Source organism: Pempheris klunzingeri, chromosome 9 (genome assembly GCF_042242105.1).
Source record: "Pempheris klunzingeri isolate RE-2024b chromosome 9, fPemKlu1.hap1, whole genome shotgun sequence".
NCBI classification, from domain to species: Eukaryota; Metazoa; Chordata; class Actinopteri; order Acropomatiformes; family Pempheridae; genus Pempheris; species Pempheris klunzingeri.
This window is the reverse complement of record NC_092020.1, coordinates 2127567-2153728: the sequence shown is the minus strand read 5'-3', so window position 1 is coordinate 2153728 and position 26162 is coordinate 2127567. Positions and strand designations below refer to the sequence as shown.

The window sequence follows — 26162 nt, the reverse complement described above, 5'->3', positions numbered from 1 at the left end:
TATTTTGCAGGATTAGCATACTTCACCTTCAGGCGGGAAGGCTGGAGGTTACGGACTTTTCAATATGAAATATTCTATCACTGGAGAACTCACAGGCTTCTTCTTGAATTACATGCGTGCGACTTCATCAACTGGTTTTTCTCAAACTGTCAAAGCTTCCTAAGCAAAGTCCTAAAATCTGAGATTAGGTGATCTGCCCTGCATATGTGTAAGGGTGAATAAATAAAGCTCAACCTTTCGCAACTGCAGAGCAGCCACACTCACCTGGTAGTCTCCCCTTTTTTTAGAAGGACAGGATTGCCTGTAACTTCAAAGTTTCTCATACAGAGACAAATCATATCCTAATTCTTATTTGCTATGTCAATGAACATCACAAATCACAAATCTTATTTTTCTGTTGGCTAAGCTAAGGCTCCTTAGTTTGATCTGAGCTGTTAAGACATCTGGTCAGAGTAGAAGTGAATTCGGTAATCTGCCGTGGGGTAGCAGCAGGTTGGTTGGGGCAGACAGTTGGTTTGGTTATGGTTGAGTTGTCGTAACAGCCTTGCCGATTACTCTGCACTATGGTACCCGATTGTGGTGACATCGAGGCTGACCTTGGAGTCACCTCCCCCGCTGCCGCACTCTCCCTTGTCGTACCACCATTTGTTTTTCAATTTGTCCAAGAGGCCTTGCTCATTCAGTTTTAAAACTGCCAGGTTAACAGCATTTCTTGAAACGATAAAACATAACTTGTAAGAAAATGCACAGGTCCGTGAGAAATCTAATGCAAAGTAATAATTGTACTAAGCATCATAATGATAGGTAATTGTAGTGAGACTACCACTGTCAAAGCAGGGGCTTATGCACAGAATGCTATCTGTTAATCAGAATGGTCTGGGAAAGGACAAATTGTTTAAGAATTTAAGGAATATGGAGAGATAAGAAAGGCTCATATAAGGTAAAGACAGTGTTAAATCTTGGAAAAGGTGGCATGAAGGGTTACGTAGTTTAGAACTGAAGTGTGCGGGATGGGGACACTTGTCATTGAGAAGAAAAGTAACAACAACAAACATCATGCAATTAACATTCGTCACAAGTGACAGCGCAGCTTTTAAAGGCTAAATTGAAAAACCATTGAACTGTTAAATTAAAAGTGACAACACAACAGTCAGGTAGGACAGCACACGGGACAGAAGGAGAGATTGAAGGAGAGAGAAAGGCAACAGTAAGAGAGACATAAATATGAAATGATTGTTAGCTTTAGCCTTAGTATCAGGATTTGATTCCTCGACTACAAATTAGCGACTCGTATCATGTATAGAAAAATATGAAAAGACATTGCTTATGAATATTTAACCTTTGTATCCAAGCACACTGAAAGACATACTACCGTTACCTCTGTGTCCATAAAAAAAACAAGAAGAGGAAGAGAAGACAATGACAACAAGGGGACATCAGGGTAGGTGGAATACTATAACAACATGGAGAATATTGTTATATTATTCCACCCACCTTAATGCTGAGCCTTTGGGCGTCGCCACACCGTAGCCTTTCGAGTCGAGGTTTCCGCCAACTTTCATGGTGTCGCATGGCTTCCGCTGCTCGATGTACTCGTTCATGGTGGACTCGAGGAGAAAGGCGAACTTGCCCTTTGACTTTCGTACCCGGGCTACGCCATCTGGCGTGGTCTTAACAAACACTGAGGGCTCAGCGGATTTCATGTATGACCACATCTTCTCATACACTGCTATTTTGGATCGCTGCGCAGAGAAGAGAAGGAGAAGAGAAGTAGTTTAGAAATCCAAAAATCACATACTTTAAATGGATTTTGTAGGGTTTTTGTGCTTAATGATCACCTCAGTTGAGCTGGCATCATGAAGTATTTATAGACATCTCGGAAAGCGGCAGTGTGATATCTTTAAATACTTCCAGAAAATATAGCTGGTGGACTTTTACAAGATCACGAAGTACAAGAATTTACAAAATCCATTTCTCTTCATTGGCATAAATGTACTCTTCAAATATTATGTTGCAGCTTGAGGCTCAAATTCACTGAGTGAGAATACGGATCGCACATCACCTGTACGGTGCGTAATGTCATGCAAATTGGGTTTTAGTAGAAATAACTGCCGTTTGTGGACTTGATTATGAAAAAATATCTTCGATAATTAAACTTCTCTAACAGTGACTTGTGGGTAAGGATCATTTATGTGGAAACTTCGAAAAGTTTTGGGACCAATCTCTTAGTGAATTTGAGTCTTGGTTTATAGTCTTAATTTAGCTTGTAGAACTTATTACAGTCATTCATTTCACCAACACTGTCCTTAATGTAACATCTCTACTGTGACTCAGAGGCAATGCTCATAAGAAGCAAGAGAAGTGAACAAGAAAGCGGGTTATACAGACACAAGGCAACCCATCACAAAGTGACACAGATGAGCATTTTCCCAGCGCCTGGGGTCAGGCTTAGCGAGCCTGTAAAATCTGTGGGAGTTGAGCGCTATCTATAATAAGCATCAATTAAATTATTCAATGCCGCTGGATTTATTTTGGCATAGGCATTTCACACTTTGAACAGATCCTGGTCCAAGCAGTGATGAGCCATTTCCCGAGTGGCACTGTGTGTGCTGCAGTCTGGATCCCACATAAAAACTATATTTTCTTTTGGTAAAGGCCAGAGAGAGACGAAGGGGTTGGGAGGCTTTCAAGAGCTGGCTGAAGCAGAAGGTCTGCTGCCAACCAGAGGGATTGTGTATGGAATATGGACAAGCTGTTGATATACCAACATCCATCTGAGATACTTCCCTGCTGTTTTTTTCACTTCACAAAGACACAAGTCATCAGTAAAATGTCAAAATAATTAGCCAATTAATTAATTAGTTGATTGACGTAACAACAATTAGCAACATTTCTATAGTTAGATAACTGTTGGAGTCATTTATCAAACTACAAAACCATCTCTATCAGCCAAACTAGCAGCTCTGTGAGGCACAGTGGTGCTTACAGCTGAACTTTAACATCAGCATGCTAACATATCTAAAGTCCACTTAGATAACTGTGGGACTATGCCTGTAGCACACTGATAGTACGCAGACTCCTCGCTGTCCCGAAGTGGATTGGTAAAAGCTCCCTTAACGAGAGCATATTCATCTCTAATGCACTCCTATTAATAAACAAATGCATTAACTTTGACCTAATGAAAGTGCTTTTCTGGCTTTATGTAATCATATACAATTTGTTTGTGGGCATCTGTCAGAGGATGAGATGAGACAGCAACATAACACAAATTAAAAAGTCTGCATGATGAATGTTCTCTGCCCAGATGAAACAAGCCTCAAAGTTGGGGCGATGCTTATTCTATTTTTATGCAAATAAAATGGCTAGGGGGGAAAAAGCTGGGGGGGTAGTCGGAGTTGCGATGTTTTTGTTGATGATCTTGTTAAATATGTTCAATTTGCATGTGCCAGGCATCATAGAGAGGACGCTAGTTTGGAGGACAATTTCCCCAAAGAGCCGGGGCTCATCTGCTCTGCAGTGGGAAAGCTCCAGATGCCTCCTCAAATGAAGAGAAAAGAATGGATCTCGGCATTGATTACCAACGACAGAGTGTGCTGCCTCAGTGCTTTATGAAGTCAATTCATCAATATCAGAGCGGAGACGGAGTGCGACCAAAAACCTAAATAGGCTGATTCCACTGCAACTACAGTCACCAGTAAGATGCTTACGGCAGATTCTGATAGAGAGATAAAAAAAAAACAACAAGATACAGTGATAAAGCCCAGCAGGGAAAGAGAGATATTTGATTATTGACTGCTGGCACACACACATGCACACTCAAAGAAGCACACACACAGACGTGAACCCACCATAATGCATTGAAAGTCTGCTCTCATCTGCTTTAAAATGTAATCATTCACATTCCGGTCTATGGTGGTCATTTAAAATTCAATTAGGGAATAATGACTGCAAAAGTCCATCATCAATGAGCAGACAATTTGTTGAGCAATTATGTACTGCCATAAATACAGCTTTATACATGTGGCTGTCCTTAACACCCTATAATGGCCCCGTTAGAACATACTGCAGTATGGTGAATGAGCTTCCAGGCAATTATCAGGGAGTGGCTATATTTGATAGCTATTGTATGAAGTAGGAAAACACAAGTCTTTGTTGGGAAACTTGCAAACGACATAATCATCCTCTTTTAGATGTCTTCATATTATACTAAAGCAATCATAACGTTAATCTGTTCCATAATGAAGTACCTAAATAGTCAATCTCAGCCAACCCTCCTACCTAAGCACGGTTACATCATCTGTGTAGGCGTTCCTCCTGCAAATCAGTCTGAAACAGAGAGTTTCCTGTCATAAAGGAGTCATAAAGAAAGAAAAAAACAAACTTAGGTGTGTTATTCCAGTCCGGTGACCTGAGATGTGGGACAAAGAGAACAAGACTTGCCTTCAGCAAGCCGAGGTTAGAGGGAAGCCAGAGGAAAACTGGTGGGTGCTTCTAATTCTTCTGGGGAGTCATGTTCGAATCACCACGTCCAGGTCATGTCCAAATCACATGCAGATATGAATGCAGAGGCACACTAATGCATGCAAACACGAATCAAAATTTCCCTGTGGCAGGGGTCGCTGATCATGTACAAGTGTTGGCCAGTTATTCTTTCCTGACGCAAACCCCTTTATTTCCAACCCAAATATTATTGATGGAGGGTCAGATTAGGCCCACAGGCCACAAGGCCTACACTGAAGATACATACAGAACACCCTGTAAGTATCTCTTCACAGGCTAGAGATTAAATGCTTAGTAACCAGAAAAATGTAAACCTTTCAAGTCTTCTGTGATTCACTGAAATGGACAGAAGGAGGGAAAGCAGAGGAGGACAAAGACAGACTTTTCTATATTTTGTTTTTTAGATTTTGTTGTTCCCTAACTCTCCAACAATGACATTAAAATGTCTGAGAAGGGAGAAGTGATTAAAGTCCAAAGTCAAAGAAATTGCCCTCTCCATTCTAAACCCCCACTTAATCTGTATTGATCCTGAGTTATGCAGCATTTCCAGACCTCTGTCCACTGCCCTTCGAACTGCAGCCTGTTTTTTATTCTTCCTTTGGCGTCGCGGGCTGCTTTCATTATGGCCTCTCCCAAATACAGTCCGCTGCTTGTATATCTAAATGCCATCTCCAAACACCCACCGCTACATTTCCTTCTACTTAACTTGCCTTCCATTTTGTTTGTGGACATCACCACTTTCCCCCAATATCCTGTACGCCAGGACTACCTGTATCTCAAGTAGGCAGAAATGAAAGTTGAGGGTCTGAGGGTGTACTTTGTCATTGAAGTGCTTCACGCTATGTCCTGAATACAAATCGCTCGTCTTTGATGCTTGATGCTGGACTCCAATAGCTGCTCTCGCGCCTGCTGTTTGCTGCTCATATAAAGCTCGACAAGGCCCTCTGAGGACAGCGCGTTCCCTTAGAGGTTATGCCTATCTCGCTCTAGTCAAAAACTATCACTTTTGTCAGCTTTCTCTTTTATGCAAACAGACTCTAATCTTTATGGGAGCTTCCCCTTCACTCAACACTGTGCCGAACCACAAAGTGACAAGAGCTGGGGGAATTGCTTTACAACGTGCTGCGTATGATTGCAGGGCAACCTAAAGATTTCTCCTTGCGAGCTCCTCTTCATGCAACCCTGGCCCAATGCAGGTCTGCTCTGCATAAAAAAGCTACTTATTACCCACTGCGTTCAACCATGAAGAAGCTCTAGTGTCTGTGCCTCCATAGCTGAGACGTGAAATTGATTTTCATGGTTAGTAAAATGCATTGGCGACTGCACTCAAGCTGTTGTTCCCATCTCCACCACACCTGAAGATCAGCAAGATGCATGATGTTTGCTGTTGAGGCTTTGGGTAATGTATAATCTTATGATAGGGACAGAAAACAATGCTGTGGTCTCATTTCTCTGCGTAATTATCATTCTTTCATTGTTACGCTGTTAAATGAGGTGCATGATGGGACAGCAGTGCGGTTGTCTTTGATGGTCTCACCCCGGTCTTTACACGTAATTAAACAGCCACATCAGCCTATTTTATCATCTCAGCCATTATTACGATGCAGCTTCTCCTTCACTGTACATTTCAAAATGTGACTGAGCCAAGCCTTTTGATGGAATAAAACCTCATCAAGAGGATAAACATGGCCTCGCTGGTACAACTCATCATTTTCTAATCATCCAAAACACAAATATTCAGCTGACTGCATGAAAAGATCCATGACAGGAATTAAAATGATGAAACAAATCACAGTGGTGCAGCGGCACACGACAGCTGCTACGTCGAGGAAGAGCAACACAAAGCTTGAAGCTATTCCGCATTGTCTCAAGGTAAAGCAACAGACAGGCTGGAGACAGAGGATGAAGAGGGTGCCCAAACAAGCACGGTAGTCTGGGGAAGAGGAGCCAAGTGCGGGTAGAGCTGCAGTGCCAAGCGCCTGGAGCCATTCACGCTTCCACTGGGCACGTCAACGGGCTCCCAGGCCAGCTGTCCTAGTTGGTTGTGAGCAGCAGAATCGGAGCTTTCTAAGGGATCTACTCTAACACCTCTCTGTTTGAAAATTCCTCTATAGCTTCTCCTCATTCCCAGCACCAGATGAAGACACACACAGTAATGCGAGACTGTCACCATATGTATGTCCAAACTGTCAATTTTCTCAGGAGCTTAAAAGAAAAAACGCCTTGGAGGAATATCATAAATCACAGGAACACACGAAAACCATCAAAATGAGCACTAGAAGGTTCGGTAGCTCTTTGTTAAATGCTATATTCACGTTTATGTATGTTATTTCTTGCTCTCTGCTTGAAAAAAGCCTATTTTCCAAACATAACTAAGTTGGCTTTACTTGTCAGGGAGCTTTGTAAAATAAAGCAGGTGAACTCATCAAAAATTAACGACCCCAGGGTGTCAGAGATGATGACATATGTCCTGTTTGAAACACTGGACTTGATTTCAGATTTCCAGCTGGCTGATGCCATGTGGGTCTAATTAAGCCCGAATGTATTTCCTGAAAAACAGCTCTGAAATAGAACTTTAACTCCTATTAATCAGTGTGTTTTTTTTTTTTCCTTGTTAGCCCTCTACAGCTTTAATTAAAAGACTCTTGGAATAGCTGTTCACACATGCCATTTCCTATTTGAAGACTTTGGGATATAACTAGGATACTCATTATAGAGAGTAGGAAAACTGCAGCTCCCTGACCAACTCTCATATTGTTATATCAGCAGACCTGTAGTGACTCTGTTGTCAGGCTGGAAACCTAATCTGTAACTGGCAACCATCATGTATCTGACGTAAAGACATGTACTGTATATACACCTAAGCAGCATCTCTGATCAAAGGGAAAGTGATGACAGGCTTTGTGCAGTGTTGTATGGAGAATAAAGTGCTGCTGTCATGCATATCATGTGCCATATTTCCCAGGATATATTATCTTCACAGTGCACAGCCTTTAACAACCAGCTCCTACGGCAGTACAGCCTCAAAACAAAACTCTTTTAAATAACAAACTCTGCTGACTCTATCTTGTCCTTCTTTGTCGAAAAAAAAACATGGATTTGATTTTGCATTTTGTTGCTCTGAGCAATTCAACCCAGGGGTAATACAAATGAGTTGCTCTTTCTGCCAACAGGCTGCAGCTGTGAAACATATGAATTATTTTTCTCCTGCTGATGAGTAATGAGAGAGTGTAAGTTAAAAGACTCATATTGCCTTTTCGTCATCACACGCAGAGTGCTGTTTCATTTATTCTTTTTCAACTCATCGCTCTGCTAATGCAAAGGACTGGACTGCTGATGTGGCCATGTCACAAGTGTAGAGACATCTGTGAGTTTCACAGCAGAAGGTAGATCGCCTGAGAGATATGCAGCGCTATTTAACTCCTGCTCAGCGAGCATGTGCTTGCCTTTCAGAGACTAATATACTTTCGCTTCAGATTTTAGTTAATTTATGACTTAATTGCCAGGATAGTCCCTCATGCCGACAGACATATTGCCTATTCCATCTGAACCGTCTTTCAGACTGCTCTGTTTGACCTACAGGGCTCTTCTTCATCAGGTCCAATTTGCCAGCCATGGCCGGCTAGCTAATTATATTTCATGAGCTGACCCTTCTGAGTTTCAGCCTGATGCGGGTGCTTTGATTAGCCTCCTGTTTTTATCACCTCTGAGTCTTCCACGTTGTTATCACACTTTCTGCTGACAGCCCTAGTGCCTCAAGGTTGCACACTGCAGTACTGCCGCATAAATTTCACTTCCATGTCATAAGAGTTCAAGAACTGCTTCTCTGTCAACATGCCTCATTTGGAGCAATCTTTCGCGGGTCAAGAGTTCTGTACTAAACGTACAAAATGGAAAAGCTGCGGGGAGGGGTTTATCAAGGACATTACAGAGTAGTTGTTAAGATGCAACAAGTCTGAGTAGAAAATGTTTGGGCCTTTGCATGTTTTGCCATGTGAGCTAAAAGCAAATTGATTAGTATGCTGCTGTGCATGTGAAACCAGTTTTTCGATGCTACTCACCCTGAAAAACTCCTTTGTGGAGCCTGAGTCCAGAGTGCCGTATGCTATCTCTGTCTGCTTGGCCAGATCTTCGGCACTTTCTATAGGAGAGACCATCCTCTCCACTGTCAAGAAGGCAGCCAGGTTGGCTGTGTAGGAGGAGATGATGATGAGGGTGAAGAACCACCACACACCACCGACGATACGGCCCGACAGTGACCTGCGAGAGGGTGGGTGAGGACAGGGAAACACAGGATATAATTACACCATGGCATATGGTGCCTATCAACTTACTAAGATCTACCAGTTGTGTTTAAAGTACTTAATTGCATCGGCCATCAAGATTTCCTTGTAAATCAACGTGAATGCTGTGTCAACGCGCTAAAACAGCACATTTCCACGGAAAGCAGTTGTTTACAATACACTGCCACCTACACTGTCTTTCATTGGCTATGAAACCAACAGGGTCAAAGATCATTTCGTAGTCTGAAGAAAGTATTGATGAAACCATTTTGGTGATAGTAATTTCAGCACACAAACTGAGAAACTCAATTACACATATAATAGCTGCAATAAATGTGAAATGAGCTTAGCTTCAAATAATGAACACCTTAAGGAGGAGGACAGGAAATGAACATGCTGGAGTGCCTCTGTATTTATTAAGAAAGCTTCTCATTGCTTGCAGTTAAAATTTCATGTAGTAGTTTTTCTGCTGTCCACTCCTGGTGTTTATTGGAGCTGACCTACCTGGGGGAGATGTCACAGCCCTGCTGCATGAAGGCGCCCAGTGAGAACCAGAGAGAATTGAAGATGCCAAAGTCATTGGGGGGATCGGGAGGTGTCTGGGGGTCTTTGGTCTCGTCCTGTTCCTCGAGGTTCCACTCATAAGGACTGAACCGACTGACCAGGAACAGGACCACGCTCACCCCAATATAGGCAAACACTATACACATCCAGATCTCATAGGCCAGAGGGTCCAGGAAGGAGAAAACGCCAGGCTTGGACTTTTGCGGCTTCTTTATCATAATGGAGATGCCCAAGCTCATAAAGGGCTTGGAAAAGTCTATCACCTCCTCTCGAACCAGAGTAATGGTGAGAGGTGCAACAGCTATATCTGCTCTCTGGAAACAGGGACATGCACAGTAAGCATTAGTCATTGCCTGCATGAAGACACAGCTCGTTTAAAATGTATGTGTGAATGACTGGAGCTGGGGAGAGAGAGAGAATTAAACAATGTTTAAAACATTTTACACATGATTATCAGAAATAGGCCACCAGCTGTGACACTTGAAGGCAGTGTTATGACCTGGGATATTAACTAATACATCTGAGATTCAAAAGACGAGTCTGATTTTTCACTCAAATGTTGCTGCTTCGGGATGTAAGAGGGAGGAAAGGCTCACGAGGCCACTGTAGGACTTTCAGAGAGACAGCTTGGAAGAAATCCACCGAGGCAGATGGGTGTTTGAGTCATGTTTGACCAAATGCTTCCTTAAGCAAGACCCAAGGAAATAACTGAGGAGAAAACTTTTCAATTGTTTGACTCCTAAAAATAAGCAAGTTTATGCGACATCATGCTACGATACTCTGGTAGTGAGTTGTGTTCATAACAAGCGCAACCTTTGTAATTATACTGCTGTAATTTAAACTGCAGAATGTCCAATAAAGTACAGGTTGCTGTGCACAAGAAGTCAGTAAGCCCTGGCTGTGTGAACCTCTTCAGATGCCATTCATTAGGCTGGATTTCCCAAACACAGCTTATTCTGGCATTAGCTTTATTTTTTTATTTTTCCAAGCTGTTTCTCTTTATCTCCCTCCTTTTGCTCTGCTGCTTCAATCACATTATGTTATCAAAACACATCCATGGAGGTGGTGCTGCCTTTTTAGAAATCACAATGGGTTTCTTTGTAAAAGCAGAAGAAAATCATTAATCACGTTAGACAGTGTTACTGCAGCTAGTATGTGTGTGTTTAATTAAATAACTGCTCCTCTTCAAAGGAGCAACTCCATGAGGGCCAATTCTTTGTATTGTGCTGTATTGTCTTTTAATGTCGAAAATGGGAAAACATTGGATTGAAGCAGCACGAGGCAGAACATGTTTCTTACAAGGTCAAACTAGGAGCAACACAAATAGACCCAATAAACATGACTGTTTTCTTTACCCTGTCAACACAACACTGTGTAGGGCTATAACCATTTAATCCTCGTGCAGGCGTAAGCAGCACTCAATCAATGGTGGGGGAAACAAAGCAATAAAGAGCAGCCTCGGGCCTAACCTTTAAAAGACAACTAAAATCAAATTAATTTACTGGTCAAAAGGTCAAAATGTACAAAACTATTAGTCTCGGCCCACCTGCTGTAAAATCACAGGACTGGAAAGACTTGACAGCGACGTGATTGGGATATTTTTTTCTCCTTCCATCTGCAGGGAGTGGACTTTTCCCATTTGAAAGATAATTTGTTGGCGATAGCACATCAAACCAAGCAATCTCTCAGGCTGATAGTTGGGAAATTGAACAGATGAGAAAGCCTAACCCTCATGCATTTTGTATTTGGTCCCTGTCCCTATTGTGGCCTCTGAGAGAGGTGAGAAAGGGAGGGGAGATTGGGGGTAATTTCGGAATGCTTGGGGAGTTGCGAGAGCCCGAGCACTCTGTCAGATGTAAAACACGGCATGACCCTTCCCTAATGTGAGAGGTTCAACCTTTATAGAGCACAACACATATGGATCTTGTTGTTTCAGACCGCAAGCCACCATTTAGCTGTTGATTCTAAAGCAGATTTTCTCAGCTGTGAATTTACAATGTGGCATATTCATCATACACATCAAACATTGAACATAATTACACAATCACTTCAAAGGCATACAATCTTTCATTCATCAAAAGTGATTACAGTGTGTTTGCCATATGGACTCATTGTTTTCATGTACCTACCTCTGTTGCGACTGAAAGAGAGAGAGAGAGAGAGAGAGAGAGCTTTCTAGGCTAAGCAAGAAGGATTAATTGCAATGAACAGCACTGAGAAATGATTTCATTTTCTCCGTCTCAAGATGATCACCAACTCCCCAATGCTTGAGGCTGCATTTGACAAATTCACTCACAGCTGAGCTTCCTGAGACAGCATTAGACTTTGAACTGGGCAAGAGCTGATGAGTTCTCAACGGGTTGGTGATAACCTTAAGACAGAAAAATGAGATCTCCTCTCATGTTGAAGTTCCTTGCAAACTGTCATGTAATCAGCGAAATCGAGGCTCCCAGTACTCACCCCATAGACCAGTTCACCCACCATCCCGTTCCACGTCTTGGTCTCGGGGTCTCGGGCTCCGTACTTCCCATCCATTACTATAGACAGTTTGTACTTAATTCCAACATGTTTGGCAATCTCAGATGCTAAATCGACGCAGTAGCCTTCATATCTGTCATTCCCATCCAGATGCATATAATTTTTCTTGTACATCACATAAGGAGCTTCCTGTTGATTCAAACACACGCTGGTTTATTCACTCCCATGCCCTAGCACACATTCAGTTATACAGAAATATGCATACATGCGCTCATATGTGCCCGTGCACACTCACACTCACACTCGCAGACATACGCACACAAAGAGAGAATCAAAATATTATAAGCTGCTGTAACCACATCCATGCAGTCATGCATACACGGATGATGCCCCCGCAAATGCACAAATATACACTGATAACAGCAGCGCGATCATGTGGTCACGCTGCTTTCATCAAAGCCGTGGCAGCCAGCAGACACCAAGCCCAATGCACCCAACCCATTTTGAGCCCAAGGGTGCAACTCTGCAGTATAACAAAGGAGGGCTTAGGGAAGGGAGAACAACGTTTTAAATGTCTGTGGGAGAAGACAGGAGGCCAGAATGAGTTTTGACAGGGCTGGGAGTCATCGGTAGGCGAGGTGTGGGTCAGCTCAGAGGTGGGTGGGGATGGGAATGGGGGTGGGTTTCATAAGTAAATGCCAGTGACAGGAGAGGGATCAGAGAGTGCCCATAGTATGTCAACATATCCAAGCACATTGCACCAATGCGCAAGTAAAGGCTGTTTCATTCCCAAAAAAAAAAAAAAAAGTAAACAAATAAAATAAAAACTAAAAAAAGAGCTGTTATTTGCTATCCAGAAAAATGCAAAAAAAAAAAAATACTCCATAAATGAAATAATTACATCAGGAGAGCAGGAGCGTGCTAGTTTTCCTCTCCTCCTCAAAACGCTGGTGCAGCTCGTCTTTTCTCTTATTGAGCACGTCGTCATTATCAAACAATAGGACTGCTCAGGAGAGCAGGCATTGTCATTACAGCCACACACAATTAGAGTGCAAGTAGGAGAGCAATGGTTTGTTTGTTCTGTGCTGAACGTATCCCCTCACCTTGAATCCTCTGAGTGTTTCCCACCAGTTAACACATGTTTACCTCCTGACTGTATTTCACATTACGGTACATTAAATGTTTCTTCTTGCTACTGAGTGGCACCGGCTCATGCCTTGGAATACAAATGAAATCTAACAGTGCATAATAATAGCAGAGATCCTTATCACGTTTTTCCTTATCATTTTAAAATGTTTGTTTACGGAGAATGAGGTAGTGCATAAGGTCGTTACAGTGCCATTATACAGCCTGTAAATACATTTGAAATGGAAGCTATCCAAAAAGCCTGAAACGTTTAGTTGAGTAAATACAGTTGAAAACAAATACATCTAAGGTATTTTGTTTGTTTCTAAAACTTTGGTCTGGGAAAATGCCCAGAAAGTCATGCGTCCTCAATCACTGACTGGAAGTTATACTTCAACACAGAACACATGTAGGAGCAATACAAAATAGATTGGAGAGGCGATAACAAGGAAAAATACCACACTTTCTTATCCCTCCTCCAATACTGTTTATTTTGCTTTGCCCGGCTCGAGAAACCATTGCAGTATCATCCTCTAGTCATTCTTCGGCCAGTCTATCCCAAGTGTCATTGAACATTTACTTGATGAGGACAGACAGGTCTACTTACGTATGCGTTTGTATGCTTTTTGTAATTGATGAATTCAACCATTATCATTTATACCATTATTGTGATGTCACTGCTACGACAGGCCACTGAAGTATGGAAAATCAAAATGCTTTGACACCCACACGGATACAGTTGAAACACTCCCCCGCTTTGGACCGACTGTTTCAACATGTAGTGAGTGGATGGAAAGCAACACAAAAAAGATGTGGTTCTACCCGCCCAGGACAGAATGTATCACTCATTGGAATCAACACCATGACCTTGAGTGGCAGAATACGTGAAACATTTAAAACTGCATGGAAAGTGTACCATAATAGTAGTGACCACAATCGTTCGGTTTTCCACTGAGGAGTCGTTGGAGACCTGCGGGTCCATAATATTTACAAATCGTGCGTACTCGTTCCAGTAGCCGATCTGAAAAGAGAGAACAGTGGTGAGTGAAGCATTCCAGCCCACTGACTGATGTAGGTTAGCATATAGCAGGAACACTTCTAAGTATTACTGGGAGCTGCCATGGTGCGGGGCTCATTAAAACAACACTGCATTTCCCAGAAGCCTGCTGCCTCTGCCCCAAAGTTCAACCACAACAGCAACGAATGAGCAGAATACTAAAACGGCAGAAGTGGCTCAGTAATCTAAACAGTTGACAAGAGTTGATATTTCTACATTCAACATGCAGTTAGTGTCAAGATCAAAGATATTATGAAAATATAATATTGGTTTTTATGCTCTACATTCATTCATGTGCAGGAACCGAACTTCATAAGCATACGGCAGACAACTTCAATCCCTCCCACCTTCAGCTTCCCAGGTTTTATGGTAAATAATTGATATTCAGGCCTGTGAACTGCATACACGTTTAATAATTTAGCATAATATTTCAGTGGCTCCACAGTTTTTTTTTCTGCACAGTCTTCTGCCATTGCAGTTGCTCTGTATTCTGCTGTACAGATGCTTAAGTCAAACCAGTGTCAAGTGTTTGTTTGCCCATCTGAAATAATGGCTGCTCTGGCTCACGATGAAACGTGTTGCATATGTTGCTGCCAATAGTGTAACTGTTGCTGGCTAGGACCTTCCCCGTCACATCTGGTGCACATTTCTTTTTTTCTTTTTTTTTTTCGCCTCAGATCTTTAAATGTTTGGGCCTGACAGGTGTATAACAGTGCAGAGATTTCAAACACCAAGTGGAGGCGCTAGAAAGCAGCAAACTTCAGCTTCAAACTGTGGTCACACTTGTGAATGTATTTTAAGTGCACTCGCCAGACTGGAGAAAGCTTTAAATGTTTATTCCGCGCTCTTGTCCGACAGTGATATTTGAGAAGCGCAGCTCGGGGGATGACACTGTGGGGAGCTATGTCGTGGAGCGCTGCTCCAGAGGCAAAGTCCTGATCTCACCCTGAGCAGCTGGGACAGATATCAGCCCATACATCACTCGTGACAGTTGCAGCTAAGAACCCTCATCCTCTAACTGTCAGTGGGGTGACTGGGGCTTCAGGTCCTGACAAACTGCTACCCAGCTTGTCTCATCTTCCCTCGCTCCCTCACTCTCTCCCTCTGACCTCCTTTCTCCCACTCTTTCTCCAGCTCTGCTGGGCTGTGTGGGGATGGCTGTAAGGGCCGTGTGATGCTAACTGAAGTGTGGGCTTTAGAGGCCTGGGAGGCAGGCGGCATAATCACACGTCATATCAGACTCAGCCCCTACTTATCCAGCTAACGAGAAATTCACAGCTGTCACTTGGAACTCAGTGAGGTTATGAAATAAAACCAGAGGTCATCATATGGTACCGGTTATAATGTGAATGTACCGCTGGGAATTGCCATTTTGAAGAGGAGCCAGAGGAATTCTTGGATCTCCTTTATAGTAATTGGTTATTTGAATGGTAATTACTGTCAAATCATATCTGCACTACCCCACAGCACGGAAATGATGTTATATCATTCTTTTGATAGGACAGTTTTAGCTATCAGATTGCAGGCTGTGTGTGATTTGTGGGACTTGTGATGCTTGGCACAGCTCATCAGTGCTGCAACCTAACAGAGGTATTACTCTGCACTGTCCTGTGAGCCCTGCTGGTCCCACATGACTGCAAAAGCCCCCAGCACTTTAATAAATCGAGGTCTTTGTTTGAAACTCTTTTCTACTCAAGCACAACAAATGTATTTCTCTCAAAGTAGTGCAGGGTAAAGTTTTGGCACGCCTCGACATGTGGCCAACATTCAGTGCTCTTTAGCACAGATGATCAATGAATCATTTAAAATTACACGTTGGCCAAATTCCATCATTTTGACAAGCAATAAACCAAACCTTGATGTGTGCCAGCTGTTAGCTGTGTTCTGATAAAGACCAGGATTTTTGATCAGGTCTGGCTTTGACAGCTGATGGACGAGGATTGATAGAGGTCACCGCTGTGACTTACCTTCCGCGGCCCACCTGTTTTCATCTCGTAAACGTCTATGGTGTAGTTGGTCCTGCGGCCGTAATTGTCAAACTGGATGTTCCCAGTCATACCGTTAACTTGGACCTGCCACGAGGGACAGACAGACAGACAGATGGATAGATAGACAGAAAGACAGACAGATAGACAGACAGGGGAATGTGTAATAGCAATCACTTTGCATATATAGCTGGTATTAAGGTGCTTGTGTCCATGGAGCTACTGGAGTGTGCACAGTCTGTTAATCAAATGATGAACTGGATACGCTTTAATAAAAGATGTAGTTTTATGGTAATGAGGGCCTGGATTTGAGTGAGCTCTGTGCACAGATATCTGGGGGCAGAGAGAGTAGAACAGCTCCGCGCTCTCTTCCCTTCTCTCTGTCACTTTCCATCTTTATCACACTCTCACTCGCTATCTCTGCTTCACTTCTTCTAGCCCTTTCTTTAGTTATCAGCGTGCCACTCTCTCTGACTTTTTCGCCCCCTCCCCCCCCTCCTCCCGTCCCCCTACCGTTTTGAGAGCCCTCTCGATGTCGATGCCTTGGCTCCAAGGCACAGCGGGATTGGCTAGGCAGTCTCCAGCGCTTCCCCGGCGAGACACATCCACACGTTGGCGCCGCAGGTACCTGAAGGCCTCTGCTATCACCAGGATGGCATCATGGGTCAGAGCTGAAGTGTACTGTACAAAATAACAGCAGTGAGACAGGGACACATGGTGAGAGGCAGAAGATAAGATGATAAACCGGAACTGTGGAGGGATATGAAAAGCCTTTATTGGTTGTTTAGGACGAAATAGCTTTATACTGAGAGTAAAATATGTGATAATTGCATGTTTCAAATTATTTCTTTGCATGAGTTCTTGTTCAGAGAACAAATTGCCCCCAGGTCAGGTCAGTGTGGGCGGGTGAGGATGCAAAGCTCTGCCGCTTTGTGTATGATAAAAATAGTTTGATTTAACAGATTTAATTAGAAAAGCCAGGACTTGTTTGACGGTCAGGACCTCTTTCAAAACTTTTAGTGCAGAGTTGGGGTGAAAATAGAGCATTAAAGCATGATTTTATCTCCCACACACTTCCCCTCCAACTCCGCCTGACCTTTCCACCACTGAGGGTTGAGCCACTTGTTTGTTGACCACTGCACCATGACAAAATCTAATTAAATGCCATTCAAAATCCATTTCTTTCTTAATCATTGTTTAATTAGATGTAAATTGAAGCTGCATTATAACCTTGCCTTGCACTGCCTATCAATATATCGATTGCTGGGAGGGATGCAAGGCAAAGAGGGGTGGGAGGAAGAAGGAATGACAAAGGCAAACAGAGGATGAGAGGAGGAGAGGAACCGATAGAGAGAACTTCAGAAAGGATGATCGTTGTACTCTGCATGCACAATGAAAGGCCTTGTGAGCAAAGTACCTTCAGAGGAGTGTTTCGTGCTTCTGGGAATTCTCTTTCATCTAGTCGCTCCCAGCGCTGCATAAACTGCTGCACAATCGGGTTCTCAGGGTTGACTATCTGAAACCCTGAAATGTTGGCTCCTCCGGCGAAGACTTTGTCCAAGCTCACATTAGAAAATCCCTGAGATGAGACAAAAGGGAAACAGTGGAAGAGAGGACACTTGTCAATTGTTTCTCTTAGAGTTTCTTTTGTAACCTAGGGTGAGGCACCACAAAATATTAGCAGCTATTCAGGCAGCATGCAAGGTGCTTTTTATTAGTAACTCTTCATAACTGCTGTTTGAGAGAGCGACATGTGTTTGCCATTACACTGAGGCAAATGTTTCTCTTCACACTCCGTGGTGTAACCTGAATTAATTTACAGATAAACAACCTTCCAGTAGATACTTTAGACTTTGTGTCAGATCACGGAGAAGACTAAATATTTTACTTGAACCAGCTGGCCTACTTTCATTCAGATCGAACAAAAAAAATCTAATGCATTTCAAAAACCTCTGCTGCTTCAGCTGCCTTTAAATTTCCTTCTTCACCCTAGAGCCATGACATGGAGTTATTTCTTTTTATGGTCAAATTGCTGTTTTTTAAGTGCGGCATTGTGTCATGGCGTGCAAGGACATGTGTCTGACTGCTGCATAATCACGTCTTCTAGAGTCAGGGAAACAGCAGCGGGGATCAGCATGTGAGAGCAGGGCCGGCCTCCACTTTAAAACCCTTATGTTAATATCAAGGCTAAATAAACATTTTCCTCCTTGGACCGGGAAGAAAAAGATGGCTGCCTGCCAAACATGGTTACAATGGTTAAATGCTATTTGTTTTTTGCTTAGGATATCAATTTATTACCAATAAAATGAATGTATTCATTGAATTAAATATGCAGTGTCATCTGGTCATCTGACTGCCAGATTGTGATTCATATATCTATCTATCTATCTATCTATCTATCTATCTATCTATCTATCTATCTATCTATCTTATGAACATGAATATAGAGAAATATAAACAGTCATTTTTTTCTTATTTCATACAAAATACCTTAATCCACTTATTTTACATGCACAATTGGGCTTATGGCTGAGAGTCCAGTTACATGAAGCAAAAAGCAGGTTCCACTCCCTCCCAGGGGAGCGGCTCGGTTATTCGGTTATTACTCACGAGATTGGCCAGAATGTAGTGGTAACCACGGCTGTTCTTCCCCAGGGTCACAACCTATGGGTGAAAAACATCGATACAGTAAACCACCCATGAGATGAAAACTAAGAGCCACTGCTTGTGTAAGTGGCTACAACAATCTCTGTAAATGCAGTACGCAGGATGCGGCTGAAGTTGAAACAAAGGGGAGTCGACTATGGAACAACAAAAGCGGGGGAGTGTTCATTAAGGGGGGGGAGATGGTAATGAGAGAGAAACAGGAACAACGTGGAACATCCTTGAATACTCTGCTCGCTTGAAAGTCATTCATGGTACAGGTGCACGAGTTCACAGAAGCTGTTGGACAGAAGGTAGAACTGGGGGAAAAAAATTCAAAGGAATGTACAGTGAGACGGTAAGATGTAGATCTCGCTCTGCTTTGAAAATATCACACCTTGGGAGCATAACAGCATGTTTCAACCCACGCAGCCCGTCTGAAAATAGTAAGTGGTTTTCTAAGCCATTCCATCACAGTGCTACAAACCATATGCTGCCTTTTATCCTAGATTTTCTTCTTCCTTTTTGTTCTCCGCCTACAGATAAATCCAATAGTGAACGTCTAAATTGTCCTGGCTTCTTTGCGCATCACATGCTGGACGAAGTCTTTAACTGGGCCTCGTGAGGTCTGTTATTTATGAGTTTGCAGTCTGCTGTGGATGGACTTCTGAGCGGCTGCCATGCAGAAACCTGTCAACCATGTCTCGGTTTTCATCTGCGTTCTACAAACACAGCAACACAAGTTTACAGCAAAATCAGCATGTTTGCACATGTTCTGGCTCTGGCTCTGTCACAAAAACAAACTGTCAGTTTATCATCTGTTTGTGTGTGCGTGTTAGGCCGGGGACGTTGGATATTTGTTACTGTGGATCGTTTACGACATTCCCGCTGAGTAGGAGAGAATGATGAAAAGCAAACTTGTATCTTCACATCTCAGGCTGCAAAAAAATCTTTGAAGGACGTTTTCAGTTTCACTCATTTCAACTACAATTACAGCTCTTAATTTGACTGTGAACTCCAACTGACCTGGGGTATACTTGTATACAGTAGCACAAAACGATTTAACAATCATCCTCGCTTGGGTTGAGCACCCTCCCAAATTGAACGAAGCACTTCTCTCCCTCCTTCGTGGACATGTGAAGGTTGTCCACGAAAAGGGAAGGGTGGTGGGTGGTGTGTTCCACAAAGGCCGTCGCACGAGGGTGCACAAGCGCGTCTCTGACAGCTTCCCCATCATTAAGGCTTTAAACTTCCAATACTGCAGGATGTCAGAACAAACCAAGAAAGTGCAATAGAACAGGGCAGAAAAGAGGAAACGAGCTGATTATGATGCAGAAATAGCAGGAGTTGGCTTTTAGAATCCATCAATCTAATGAGTAAGTGACAGAAAGCTCCATGGAAAGAAATCTCTGCAACACTCCTACTACAGTGATATCAGAGCTAGATGAATCACAGCTACTCCCACTGTAATTGTTATTAAGTCCAACTTTTAGCCCTGCTGCATATTCTTGCACAAACCCCTCGGCTGCACACTCCTTCACCGTGTGCTAACCTTGACTGTGGCCGTAAGCCTCCTCACACCTGCCCTGGAGCTGGGCACGGAAAGGCCTCACCGCCCCCCGCCTGCTCCCCGCAGCTCACAGCCAGCCTGGCAACGGTTACAAGCAGCAACCTTAGGATGAAGCACAGCAAGGCACTGATGACAGAGAGATGCACAGCACCTCCGGCCAGATCGCACCAGCCTCTCCCCTCAACCTCTTCAATTAGGCAGACGGCAAGAGCCGACTCCAGTTGAGACGGACAGATTTCCCTGCTACTAGTTGTGCTGTACTGCTGACTGCCCTGTCTGCAAAACCCTCAGATACTGCAGATGGTAATAAGTGTCTTTCTGATTCTCTTGTTTATCCTTTTACAATCCCAAACTATTTAAGCAATAACACAAAGAGACAAAATTTACTTAAATCAGAAAGAGGAAAGCAAATTTTGACTTAGTTGTCTATGTGGATAAGCAGCAGTTCAAACTACTGTTAACTTACAGATCTTTGTAGGCAAAGTTTGGGGAAATACACTTTTTTTTTGAGAGCGGAATGTGATTAGCTTAGCCTCGCATAAAGAGTGGAAACAACTGTCCTGGCTCTGTTCACAGTTCCAAGATACATCTACTAACACCTAAAGCTCACTAATTATGGAGTGTTTATGCATGTTTAATCTGTACACAACCTGAAATGTTAATATCAAGGTTAATGCTTCCCTCCAGTGGGGTGAAAATATGGCCTCCCTCCAGAGGTGGTTAAAAAGGTTACGTGTTATTTATCCATTGCTTAGGACAATTTACTTAAATATGAAGATTTAAATTTAAGCAATTATGCAAAGTAATCTGGTCATCATTGTGACTGTTCAGACAGACTCATTGGCACAAAGACTGAAAGCAGGGGAAACTTCTTTATGCTCTTTATGCTAAGCTAAGCTAAAATACTATCAATCTCTGCGTGAGAGTATTTCCCACAATGCCAAAATATTCATTAACTTTGCTAACTTTTGGTTTTGGTAATCATCCTCAGTATGAAATGGATATTTCCCAAAAGCACAGACATTTTGCATTATCTTTCAAAAATCATTCAGACACCTTGGATTTTCATCACCGTCTGTTTCTCGCCTCCCATTCTCTGTTGCTGTTAATCGCCTTTGGAGCACATACATACAAACACCGGCCTACAAACCCATTATTCTGTTTCCCAGTGAAACCGAAGAGCAGAAATGTGTTTAGTGTGCTACCCCTTCAATAATGCGATTCCTCGTTCTCCTAGTGTACCCTCTTGCACATTGATCCACTAAATGGCTCCACCACCTTTTGTTCTGCTGCTGAAGGAGAGCCAACATTTTGCAGACTGGAGTTTTCTTTAAAGCCTGATGGGGACAGACAACCAGAATGACCTTGACTTCACCCTCAACCAGACTCGCCGTGCCTCAGCCCCACCAGACAGAGAGCCCTAAATGTAAAACTACAGCTACACATTTTCAATAAACGCCAGACCATTTTCCTCCAAGTTTGACCTTTCCACTGCGGAGTTGGCTGCGGCACAGGAAGAAGCAGACTGAAAATGATAGGTTCCCCAGAGTTTGTAAATAACATACCGTTCACTGAGGCATATAAAAGCTGAGCAAATAATGATGCAATTATTTTTAGCATCTTCCTGAACTACGAAAACTCATAGACCACACAGACAGCAAGTCCTCACACTGGAGGATCTGAAAACAGTGAAAAGTGTATTATATAATATATAATATAATTATATTAGACATAGAACTATTGATTATTATATCAAAAATAGGGTGAACGGATTGGGGATCTTTGTTTTGCCAGTGTTTCACTGTGCCACTCACAAAATATTCAGTATCAGTATTTTGCTAGAAGTCAAATTCATGTGCATCTAGACAGCCAGACATTCACTGTGGCTCACATTAAGCGAGAACAGCTTCAGCATGATACCTTCAATCACTTTTTCATTATTCTTATCATTATATTCAAAAGTGGGACTATTAGTGGTGACTGCTATGTAGGTGTCTACTTGTGGTAATAATAACAAATTGCTGCTAAGTCACATCTGACATTTACAAGAATGTAATAATTTCACAGACTGACAGGACAAGCTGCAGGCATTCTGATTAAGGTGGTTAGGATAGGAAATTGATGCGATACACTTAAAAGTACCACTGATTATCTATTATCCACTAGTGTTGGTTGTCAGTCAGTACCGTCACTGACATACAAAGCAGGAAAATGCACACTAAGCTACTGCTTCTCTCTTGCAAACCATATTGAGTGTACAGTTTCATTTTGCAGTTAGGCTAACCCACTAAATAAATGTTTATATAGATTAAAAAATGTCAAAATGAAAAGCCAGCAAACAGCATTGATCCTGCCCTTTATTTAATGGGGATAACTGGGCGCAGAGTCCGGCTTTTAGTGACGGGGCACTTTGTTTAAAGGAGGTCATTGTTGCAATGGTGCATTCTGGCTGAAGCAGAGAATGACATAATAAATCATTTTTCCATATCACCCACAGCACTAATAACAAGCTGTATTGACTGTTACATGTAATTTAGTGGCTTCAGAGAGCTTCACTTCACACAGAATGGGATAGAAGGGTGAATTTCAGCTATATATTTTGATACAAAAGGACTTTCCTCTTCTTCAGTCTCCATTTCTGCTTCGATGCTCTTGGTAGAAGTGCTCTTGGTGGAGCGCTCCCTAATTAACAGCCAGTGGTGACTGTGGCTGAGATGCATTTCTCGGCAGTCCCGATACATACACGCCCCTGAAGAGAGCAGGGACATCTAGTGTTGGCCTTCGCCCAAATGCACAACATTTTAGGAACACCTGACTCATATTGAGATGATTATGTCTCTGATTGCTCTGAGATACGAGAACAATGTGAGACCTGATACCTTGGGAGGAAGGAATCACTGACACTGCAGGTGAGACACCCTCGTCTTCGTGTGCCAAAGCTTGGCTTTAAAACAGCAAGACGTCCTACTCTGTTTTCAGGGTAATTTGCTTGATTGATAATGGAAAAATGTTTCTCTGGTTTACAGGCCTTTTTATTATAAGACTGCATTCTTCATGCAGTTATAACTACATGTTCAAACTGTCAGATTCACAGCACACTGATCTTCTCATTCAGTCGTGGAGTTGTGGAGATCACATTCTGTTTAATGATAACACCTTAATCCCATTTAATTCTATAATCGCAGTCAGTAAATGGCCCTCCACAGCCATGACTGGTGCCAGGGATTTGAAAGCATAACGTATCCCCGGCTTTACTTCGAGCAGGAAGGCTTGGCTATGTTTCCCCTCAGTAGCCTGGGGACAATAAGATGATGTTTAGATCAGGGGCACATTTCATATCAGTAGATACTGCACATTAAGTCACTTCCTTACTTCTCTTCTATCATTTAGAGACACATACCAGGTAGTGTTACTAGAAAAAAGTAATCAAGGACTGTCTAAGAGGGTTTTATGTGGCAAATGTTGTATTGTAACTTTGAGGGTGCCAGAGTACATTTATTTCAGTTTGTATGCCTCTATAGTTACATCTGTGTTTGCCAATATGTTACATGAGCATACAAATGTCATCCCGCGGTTTACAGAATGCCACTATTGCTCCCTTTTTTCACCGTGTGATCCAAAACACTGAGGACTGAGGACCTTCTTTTTATTGCTGACATTTTTCTATCAGCTGCTGGCAATCTATCGCTCTTCTCTCCCTCCTCCACGACTTCTTATCTCCCATGGTCAGATTTCTTTCCCTTTCTTAAATTTGATATAGCACAAAGATTTCACATTTCATAATACATCCAACTGTGGATTTTTCTCAGAGTTCTTCATTCAAGAGCAGAGAGAAGGATATGGAGGATCTCCAATTCTCCATGGGGAGGCAATATGGCCACCCTTCATGCCTCCACAGGCGGCAGAATGTTGTTCTAACAAATCCCCAGATGTACCTCTCATTTTTTTTTCCTCTTTCTGTGAATCCTTTTCGCTTCTCATTGTTTTTTTTTTTTTTCCTGCATGAAAATGCAGCTTTGTGGCTGGCAGAGTGCTCACTGCCTGCCTGTCTTTGAACAGCTTGCGTGCCCTGGGCCTGTCCCAGACGCCATTCATTTATTTATTTATATATTTATTTGCCCGCCTCTCTTTACACTAGTGATGAGCAGGTTGTTGCCTTTGAGCGGACTCCAGCACAGAAATCCCTGGAGGGAAGAGGGCCAGGAAGGAGCACAAAGGCAGATATGATGCTGTATGTGCAATCTCATTGATGGATCAGATTAGGCCTGAGCATACATTCAGTCAAACACACATGCAGCTACACGCGCGTACATATATACCGGAGACCGCCATACACATACTAAAAAGATCATCATCATGACAAGTGGTAGCAATGCAAAGACGATTAACTTATATTCAATCATAGTTCTGGTTTCTTTAAAGCTGCAAACGTTTTTCTCAGCATATAATATCATAAACCTTGATGGTTCAATGGAACACATTTGTTGGATGCGATTCAGAGCTGGCAGAGGCTCTCCCGTTTTTGTTGTAAGGGAAGGACTGCCATTGGGTTAATTTATCTGCAGTGCAGTGTATTGATGGAAAAGTCCTATGGGCGATAAATCCTGAGTGGTTGTTACAGCATAAAATGATAATGGCCCGGGTGTAGCATTCTCCTCAGCACCCCAAAACAAATTTGTTTGGAGACTCACTCTGCTCTTATACGAGCAAACAAAACTGCGCCTGATGCAGCAGTATGCAAATACTTTTCTTACCATGTTAGCAACATCTCAAGTGATAAATGAAGCTAATAAAAGCGACATTCAGCTGAGTGTGCTCGTTATGAGTGACGAGGAGGTACATCCACTACTTCTGTATGTATGTGATGTCCATTTAAAGGAAGCGCTGGCCCACACCTATGCACAGTTAGGCATTAAAGTATAAATAATTAATCAGCAATTGATTGATTAGCCAATTGACAGAAAATAAAACTGCAACAACTCTTAAGAATTGAAAAATCGTTTCAGTCTAAATCATTTGTCCTTAGCATGCAGAGTGCATACATTTGAATATTGAATATTATTATCAATCCTGCATTAACATGTAAGCAGCATTTTAATGATATAGCCGGTTGCAGTGGCGCTAAATTCAGCTACTTTCTTCTATTTTTGCTAGTTTTACAGTTCACATGTTCTGAAAAATGTGCAAAATAGGCAAAAAAATAAGTCACAGTCAAGTAAATGTTAATAACAAAATGTACAATCCTTCCTCCTCTGAAATCCAGTAGTTGTAAATTGTAACAGCACTTGAGTAAATAAAGCTCCACTGGATATTCCTCCAACTGTTTAGGAGCATCCCTGAAACACTGAAAACCTCTAACAGTGCGATGAACTGGTAGAGCAAGAAAGGTCTCAGCAGGACCGAAGCATTAGTGACTGGATCGAGTGTGGTGTTAATGAAGAGCAGCATGGAGGGTTTTCTTTGTGTGCAAACAATTGTACCAAATTACGGAAGCTCAACACTTTCCTATTGAAGATAACTATACACTCCATGAACTTCATTGCCCGGTATAAAGACATTCATTCTGTGGTGGGATTACTCCGAGTGAAATCGTAAAACTAAGCCACTGAGCTGTTTCCCATTTCCCCCAGCAATCAGCTAGCTGAATCTGTCCTGCCTCATGATCCTCTTTCAACAGCAGTGACCTTGATGGATTGAAGCAACGCGCCGACATTGCGACACACAGACACTGGCCTCGGCACGCAGGTTCTGTTCAAACACTCCCTCCTGTCCTCCAAAGATGAAACTCTATCCGTCTCCAGTCATTGGTTAATAGAACTACAACAGCGGGTAGAAGCAGTGGGCTTCCACACAGCCGACAGTGGGTGCCATTTTTGGTGTGATTGCCCTCATGGGAGACAGTCCATCCCTGTTTCAGTACATAATGGTGTGACCCAATAGGAGGCGGCTGCAGAGTG

General features: G+C 42.6%; 1 protein-coding gene across 1 annotated transcript in view; it reads right to left on the bottom strand.

Moving 5' to 3' along the window:
• Nucleotides 1-26162, bottom strand: part of LOC139207718 (glutamate receptor 3) — a 73414-nt gene that overhangs the window by 5698 nt on the left and 41554 nt on the right. The window contains exons 5-14 of the mRNA XM_070837466.1: nucleotides 18603-18656; nucleotides 17410-17571; nucleotides 16506-16673; nucleotides 15975-16079; nucleotides 13867-13971; nucleotides 11808-12014; nucleotides 9288-9661; nucleotides 8562-8760; nucleotides 1495-1742; nucleotides 597-711 (exon numbers count right to left, since the gene is read on the bottom strand). Coding sequence (XP_070693567.1) covers nucleotides 597-711; nucleotides 1495-1742; nucleotides 8562-8760; nucleotides 9288-9661; nucleotides 11808-12014; nucleotides 13867-13971; nucleotides 15975-16079; nucleotides 16506-16673; nucleotides 17410-17571; nucleotides 18603-18656 — 1737 coding nt within the window. The remainder of the gene's footprint in view (nucleotides 1-596; nucleotides 712-1494; nucleotides 1743-8561; nucleotides 8761-9287; nucleotides 9662-11807; nucleotides 12015-13866; nucleotides 13972-15974; nucleotides 16080-16505; nucleotides 16674-17409; nucleotides 17572-18602; nucleotides 18657-26162) is intronic.